This window comes from Clytia hemisphaerica, unplaced genomic scaffold, assembly GCF_902728285.1.
Source record: "Clytia hemisphaerica strain Z4C2 unplaced genomic scaffold, Clytia hemisphaerica genome assembly, whole genome shotgun sequence".
Lineage (NCBI taxonomy): Eukaryota > Metazoa > Cnidaria > Hydrozoa > Leptothecata > Clytiidae > Clytia > Clytia hemisphaerica.
In genome coordinates this window covers 6,875-15,535 of record NW_027103780.1, presented here as the reverse complement: position 1 = coordinate 15,535, position 8,661 = coordinate 6,875, and the positions used below count along the sequence as shown (strand labels likewise).

Genomic DNA, 8,661 nt, shown 5'->3' with positions numbered 1-8,661 from the left:
AAATTATAGGATTTTAATATTTTTTCGAGCTAAAGTATAGACAGTCAATAATTTTTCGAGCAAAAATATAGGCAGTCAATAATTTTTCGAACGAAATTATAGTTAGTCAATATTTTTTCGAACGAAATTATAGGTAGTCAATATTTTTTCGAACGAAATTATAGGTAGTCAATATTTTTTCGAACGAATATTGCCAGACAATATATTTTCGAATTTTTATCGTTCGATTCATCGAAAATATTCTTGAGATCTTATTCATTATTCTTCATTTTTGTTCATACCGAGATTGGAAGCAGCCATGTCATCAGCCAGTGCCACCGGGAATGGAAACATTTTGATAACACCTCCGGGCAAAGATTTCGAACATACTAGTATGCAACAGCAAAATTGGTATTTTCCATCCTTTCATCCAACAAGATTTCCTTCGCCATTTACACCTACGCACTACAATTCACACAACTTTACAAACTTATTCCCGCTGCAAACTTCAAACGCTACAGCTACAGACCATACCGAACCAACCGAACTAACAGAACCATCCGAAGTATCCGAACCATCCACCGAACAATCTACCGCTCAAGACCCACACACCAGTGAAGCACCATCATACGCATTTCTTTTAAATTTTTATAATCAATGGAAGGACACAGTACCACTCTGCCAATGCAACAGAAAATCTTACGAGCTTCAGGACTATTTTGACAGAAGAAGGCCAGATTATTCTGCTGCCCATACACTTTATTTGGTATGTAATACTTCAGATCTTTAATAATTGAGTTGGTTGGTCTTTTCTGTTGATATTTAATCTCATTTTAAACTTATATACCTTCCGCATACATGAACGGGGTTGGGGATGTTTCATTTTCGAAGAAAAGTATTGGCATGTCATTTTTTTCCTCCATCTATATACAGAAATCTTCTAATAAGTGAATAATTTTTTTCATTTGTCAGAATGTTGCCAAGAAAGCGATTGAAAAATTCCAATTGACAGCTAGCAAGAACAAGCTTCAAAAGATGAATGCAGTTTATTGGGTAATTTTTATTAAATTATTATTTTGGAGGAGCATTTTATCCTTTGTAGGGAGAGTTACGTAAATAAATAGACATAGGTCCACTTTTTCCCGGGTGTTCCCTTGTATTTCATATATTTATTTGTAAGCAGCTGATTGGCTATTCGGTTATGACGTAATTCAGAAAGTCCAATTCGAATGTTTTGAAATTTTGCAAACAAAACGATTTTGTAAATGTAAAGCGTAAAAGTGAATTTGGTTATGTTTTAAAATTAGTTCTTCTTACATATATTTGTACATGTTAATTCAGCTTAAGTTGTATACTAAAAAAACTAAAAGTTTGTTGATTTGATAACTGGTAATTCTGTTATGGTAATATTACGCAATTTGTACTAATTTTGTCCTTATTTTGAATTCTTAGATGATCCGCGTACTAAAGCACGACAACGACGCCACCACGTACCAAACCCTCAACGAGAAGTTATCCTTATTATTGGCTGGACAAAAAAGTCAATCTAAGCTAAAGTGAGTTACATATTCTGTCAAAACATTTTCACATTGTTAAAAAGTTGGAGGTCTTTAAAACTTTGAAAGAAAATTTACCCTCGTTGAACATTCTTTGTGTTATTCATACCTGTTTACAACTTTGTTTTTTTTGTTCGAGATAACCTTCAAAATTTGTAATTGATCTATCTTTTTATACTAGGAGAGAAGCAGAGGAAAAAAGGGGGGGGTTTCACTTTTACGGTATGACGGTATTGGGCCTTTTTACCCCCGGTAAATCGGTATTACGAGAAAAAAAACGACGGGATTACGGTATTTCATTTTCTACCGGTATCGGTAAATTGCCTGTTTTTTTGTCGGTATTTCGATATTTTTATCAATAAAAAACGGTATTTCGGTATAAAACTATTTACCTTTTAGTTTCTTCATGAGTTTCCTGCAGAAAAATTTTCGAAAAAAGATGAGACTACTGCGCTATTTTAACCAGTAAAACTTTCTTGCTCACTTCGCTCGCACAATCTTGGATGTCCTATCGACTTATTGTCATGGTGAGGTTATTCAAAATAAGAAAAACTTTACAATATCTAAACAAATGTTTTCGTTATTTTTCTGCGGGCGCATTTTTTTAATGACAACTTTTGTGATGCAAATACTGCATCCATCGACTGAGTCTAGGTAAAATTTTCTCCGTCAGCACTAAATGATATGGTCGTCTCTCCGTATTCAATTATATTGCTACTACAATACAATACACTAATACTGCAGTAACTTAGAGACAGTAAAGACGGTATTTACTCCTTCATAATTAGTAAAAGTAGGTAGTTCTAAAAACATCATCGAACGATTAAAAAATAATTCACATCATGATGCACGTGATGCGTTTTCAGGCAATCTAGGCATTCTAAATTTTAAATTTTTTCTTGGGCGAAACTCTTGAAACGCCGCACCGGGTACGGCAGGTACGTCGCTCGCCGTACCATATTTTTCTTTTTGCCAACAAATGGTCAGTGTTAAATAAAATCAAAATCCTGTGACCAAACAAGGCATACTTGGCTAACAATAGCGTATTAAGGCCGTTTTTCAATAACAAAGAAGAGCAAATATTTTTGAAAATTTTTCGCGCTCGCTTCGCTCGCGTTCTTATTTTTCCATTCATTTTCTTTACTCCGATAAGGGGGAGTTCAACTTTAGAATTCACGTCCTCTAGTTGCACCACAGCACCACCTCTATGAAGCCTGTGTTGAAGTCTACGGCTTCTCACACCATGATTGGCCCAAACCTCGATTTTAAATTAATTCTCTATATAAAAGACATCTTACGGGTCTGCGAGGGAGAAATTATTGGGGGAAAGGCTTAATTTTGCATTTCCCTCCCGTAACAAGCAAGTAACTTTGGCGCGGCAGACCTAAAATATTGCTTTATGAAAGCTCAAATAGCTGTAAAAGAGGACTTAAAAAGTCGACGATATCGAGAATAAGGTCACAAAACTAGCAAAAAACTTTATATATTGGCGAAAATGTTTGGTATAAGAATAAGTCAATCTGTTTAAAAGAGACCATAAAAAGGTTAAATTTAGCCCAATAAGGTCACAATCGTTTAACCAAAGATGTAAAAGCAAAATTGGTGCGTGAACGTGAAAATGTTCTTTTTCGCGCGTGAATACGTGAATTAGCAAAAATTTGTGCGTGAATACCTGAATTGAGGGTTTGACTGGGAGACCTCATAAAGTACAAGACCTGTTTGTACAGTTTCTAATTTGTTACTACACAATAGATTTGAAAATTCATTATTTTAGAAAAAGAACATAAATATAATATCGGTATCGGTATTAGGCTTCCTTCACCGACGGTATTACGGTATTTGACCCAAAATTTTGTCGGTATGACGGTATTTAAGACCCCTGAAACCCCCCCCCCCCCGAAAAAGGCTTCAAATCGGTGAACGAATACAAAAAGAAGAAACCAAAGAGGGTAAAAAAGACCACTGCGCAACTAGAACCAGAACCAGAACACCCAAGCATCGAAGACATCGCTGAATCGATCATATCGGCAAAATATCCTCCGAAAATTGAAAAGCATAGTTATGTTGTTGTGGCATGGGAGAGGCAAATGGGCTTCGCCTATTTGCTTGAAGATGTTCAAGAAGGCGAGAATAAAATGGTGGACGTGGAAGAAATCCGGACGAAAGACGGCAACCTCATGATATCATGGAAACGCAAGACATCCAGTGCTTCGTCGAAATGTACCCTGGACGTTGTTGAACTTGGCGAAGGTAATGAGATAAAAAATCTAGAAAATCATCGATGCCATTATGACCGGTATTGCAAGGAGTGGTTTTCAGAGGAGGGGGAGAAGGAGGAAGGGTCAGAAACAACAAAATCGTAAAGGTTGTCACAGAAATGCTTTAAGAAATTTAAATTTAAGTTCGAAAGGAATGAGACGTTAAAAAAATCACAACTTATCGATTTTGTTGTTAGGGTGGGTCGGTGGGGAGTGCCTATCTTTTGATGGAATAGTATAATAAAAGGGATGGAAGCAGATCTTCTCTTTCGCTGGTACTGCTTGTAATTGTTTTATCCTTGGAGAAAAAGACAGCCTTGTGTCCAAATCAGCTAGAATCTTTTTTCAAGATTTTCTTGTTTCAATTTTTATTTAGAAGGTGAAACCCTTTTTCTATGTTCAAAATAATTCGAGGGGTTATTAGCATGTTCTGATGGTTTTTCTAAAGCAAAAAAAACTTAAGTATTCACTTCAATGTTTTAGTATGTTTTCTCAAAACAGCAAAAAATGGACATTTTAAGATTCTTTTTCTCTATCGACGATTATAATGGTTTCGATGATTTTCTAGATTACTTTATTTTTTTACGCTTTGAAAGGGTCATTACAATTGCAACTTTGCAGCAAAATGCTTTCTCATAAAGAAAAAATAATAGTCAGTGATTTTTTTTTATATATAACAAGCACAGTAAAGCAAATGGCCCTTTCATTGCATTTGTCTCTTTCGTCTTGATTCCTTCCTAGCCACCATTTTTCTTAAAACATAATTCGATTTTGAGCATCTGAAGAATCGGAAAACCTCCCTTTTAACTGCCACATATGATAAGTAAGTTCCTTTGGACGAATGAAAAATTAGAATACACGGCAACTCCTTGTGTTGTCATTCCTTTGTTTTGTATTGTGGTGTCTTTTTTACCCTCTTTGGCTCTTTTTTGTTATAGTCACTTTAAATCCTAGAATTCCTATCTGAGAATTATTTTGCTTAGATTGTATGTGAGACTTTTTAACATACAGTAAATTCATCTTTGTCTGTACATATCAATATATTCTATAGTATTTCAATCATACTCTATTTATATATAAATAGAATTTCCCTAGAATTTATATATAATACAATAATAAATTGAAGTTGAGATTAAAATTGTAAGTTATTATATATAATATTTATTCATTTGTAGATAGCTATTCTATATTATTCGCATTTCTAATTTAGCAAATATTTATTAACACATATAATTATTCATTTTGTAAATACGAAAAGTAATTCTGAAAATTCTGATGAAAATTCTGATAACAATTCTGATCTGAAAATAGATTTCTGTTTTCAAAATTGTTGATTGTTAATTTTCTTCCTTTCTACTTTGGACTTTGTTTGTCTTAGTTAATCTTCTCTGATCCTTGAACGATTCTAAAATAAAAAAGCATACCTGTACTGTTTTAATATTGACGATTTAGGTTACCAAATAGACTAAACTGTTCAGAAAAATTTCGAAAGAAAAATCCAACCAGAAATAGCGTCCAATAATAAAACTTTCCACTAAATAATGGGGTTTTTCAAAGTTGTAAGTTTTAATCGGAGAAGTTTCTTCAGTTTTTTTGGTTGTTTAAAAGAGCTCGAAAATAGATATGTAAATGATGACTTTTCTCCGATACTTACTAATGACTTTCAAACCATATAACCAGTACTGCATATAATTGAGTTTTGTCTTGAGTCTAGCTCCTATCTGTTATACACCTGAAGAAATAAGAACAAAGAAATGAATTAGCAAAATCATTATAACCGTTTGATACCATCAAAAAATAACGAAATACATTTTCCACTTCTGATCTACACCCCCTGCCCCCCGTCTTCCGTGTCTGCCTTTACATTTACATTAAAACCTCATTCTTTCCCAAAGTTTTATGGGTCATTTTAATTTAGCAATGATCCTTTAACAAAAGTCAATTTCTATTCCTATCAACGTTTAAATTGTAGTCTTTTTTCCTGTTTTTTTTTCTTGGGGAACTACATCCCATTGGAATTCTCTCCGCACACATTCCGCCATATTTGTTTACAAATTCGATCATGCTTCGTGCATGTGATCACAACACGCACTGATTGGTCGAAATTCGAATGTTCGATCGTTTTCTTTCCTACAGTGAAATGTCTCAATAGAATGTAGAAAGGGTAGAAAGGTTGAGAAAAAGGTTGTCTCAAGAAAGAAGAGCCTTTAAAAAAAGGATCAGGAAATGGAATTAGGTATAGTAATCAATTTCAAGATTGAGATTAAATTACAAGTTTGCAGTCAATAGGATTTTGAAAACTTGTCTTGGTAGCAATGAAAAATCTTGACAACCAAGAATGATAATATAATATTGGTTTCTGATGGAAATTAATGCTAAGCTATGAAATTTATTTATTGCCAGTAAAAACTATTGTCAATCCAATAGAATTATTCATTGTCGATGAAAATAGTTGGTTGGCAATTAAAATTATTGATTGTCAATGAAATTTGTTGGTTGCCAATAAAAAAATATTGATCAACAATTGAATGATTAAAAATAAAAATTGTTGATTTACAATAAAAATTGTTGATTAACAATAAAAATTGTTGATTAACAATAAAAATTGTTGATTAACAATAAAAATTGTTGATTATCAATAAAAATTGTTGATTATCGATAAAAATTGTTGGTTTTCAATAAAAATTATTGATAATGCAATAAAAACTATTGATAATCCAAAAAAAGTTGTTGGTTGTCTAAGAAAAGCAGTTGGTTGTCAATAAAAAACATAGTTTGTGTCCAAAATCTATGTTTTTTGACTTAGTAGTGTCACCAGCTTATGAGCTTTTTGGGTTCAGTTGGCAGTCTGATGGGAGGATCTGGCCTCGATAAAGCCCTTGAAACTGTCTATGCCCCTGTTACCGTCGGACATATGTTTACTGGAAAGGCTTATTCCTGTTCTGTCCGTGGTCACCTTCTTTGTGCGACTGCACTCCAATCCTTTTTGATGGATGAATTCTGGAATAAACTAACCACGTCAGAAAAAGAAGAATTACAAGGGTTTTATGATTCAGACGACCCCAGTCAACTCGAGAGCAAAGATTTGAGTGTAAAGCTGAAAGATTGAATCAAAGCCAAACACAAAGCAGTCTCCACAGAGTCAAGAACGGCTGCTTTATGGTCGAGCTAGGTTAGATACGTCGGGATCGTTCAAGATTTTATACGAAAGGACCAATGATTGGAACCTACACATCACCACAACCAATGCAATGTTAGGTTCTGTGCAAAAACCCATACCCTCTAACCATCTTTGTATAAAGAAATAAAATGAGAAAACTCATCCATGTTTCAGCTTTTCATGCCAAATGTATATATTTAGAATTAAATAAATCTGGCATGTGAAATATATTTTCTTATACAGGAAAGACATTCTTTTCTAATAATATAATATTAAGTTTTATCATTAAATTTAATTTGGTAGTTATTTGATGAATATGAATAAACCTTACATTTTCGTATTACATTTAACCTTGTCTTAGAGAAATGCAGTTTAAGAATGTATGCCCTCTTATGGGCTTCCACATGCAGTATCATCATAACTTTATCAAAGCATCTTTGTCGAAATAAAAATACTTCACCCTTTCATACCCCATCTGAGGGTCATTTTTCTGAGAAGATTCTGCTGTTTTACCTGACTGAATAAGGAATCTTAAAATGACAAAAGTGAATCAATTTAACAAATCAACAATAAACTAGTATGTATAATATAAAAAGTGGAGGAAAAACTTTGTTCTTTTCATTTTTGTAACTTAAAAGGATAAGCTCCATTGTAGGCATCATACATCTACCTAACATTAAAACAATCTAATTTTACAACCACAATCTAATCCCTGGGTATTGGATCATGCTTTGTTACAACATTATAATAACTTCAAGATTTGGTCATCTCTTTGGTGTAGACATCAATTTAATAATAGTAGCCGGCAAATGACATCAGGTGGAAAAAAATGCCGAGAAAAACAATGAATAAATTTTCTTTATTGTCAAATTGCCAGCTATTTTTCTTTGTTTCAAATTTGGAAAATCGGAAAGTTTTATTAACAAGGCTCTCTCTAAGGATCGGAAAATTCACAATTTTAGAATTTTTTTTATTTCTCTTTGTCTCTCTCAAGCAGTCTCAGGGTACCACTTTTTTCAAAATGAAAGAAAAATTTTCAAAAAGATCAAATGTGTGGATCAACTTTTTTTTTAACTTTTGCAAAGAGCATATTTTTGTTGTGACGCAGTTGCTTCAATTGACATACTTCGATTTTATTCACTTCTTTGCAAATGGTCTCGTTTTCGTTCTTCAAAAATTTTGAACAGAAAGCAAATTTAAAGCATGAGAGCTTGGAATAGCCTTTCCTCCTTAGAATAGTGAAAAGTTTAGATTGGCTGTTCTAGAAAATTTTTGTTCGTGAGGGGTCGAGGATATATTGGATATTTTGTCTGGGGGTAGTGAAAAATCTGCAAAATTTGCCTTGTTGTTGGGGGCAAATTTGCTCAGTTTAGGGATAATTTGTCCAGAGGGTCATAATTCATTATGTCGGGGGGGGGGGCTAAATTTCCATATGTTATATCCTCCACTACCTCATTTTTTCTGGAAGAGCCTTTTCGTATCATTTTTACTTCTCTCAGAATCTCATTCTAAGCTCAAACTTGTCCATTCAGGTCCATTATTTTTGGGATTCCCGGTAATCTTTAATAATGAATGAATTCAAATACAGTATATTCATATCTCTAAACAACATTCTAAAGGTTTCTTAAGGGGGTGCACCCTTTCGAGTAAATGAACAAGGCGATCAGAAATTTTTATGAAAAGGGGTGGAGGTAGAAAGGATAGGGGG

General features: G+C 33.6%; 1 protein-coding gene across 1 annotated transcript; it reads left to right on the top strand.

Annotated features, from left to right (window-relative positions):
- Positions 1 to 227: 227 nt before the first annotated feature.
- On the top strand, positions 228 to 6,902 carry LOC136806196 (uncharacterized). Its single transcript, XM_067062756.1, has 6 exons — positions 228 to 745; positions 952 to 1,032; positions 1,432 to 1,535; positions 1,717 to 1,757; positions 3,510 to 3,785; positions 6,634 to 6,902. Exons 1-6 carry the CDS (start codon positions 299 to 301, stop codon positions 6,900 to 6,902), a joined length of 1,218 nt encoding a protein of 405 aa, XP_066918857.1. The 5' UTR covers positions 228 to 298.
- Positions 6,903 to 8,661: the final 1,759 nt, after the last annotated feature.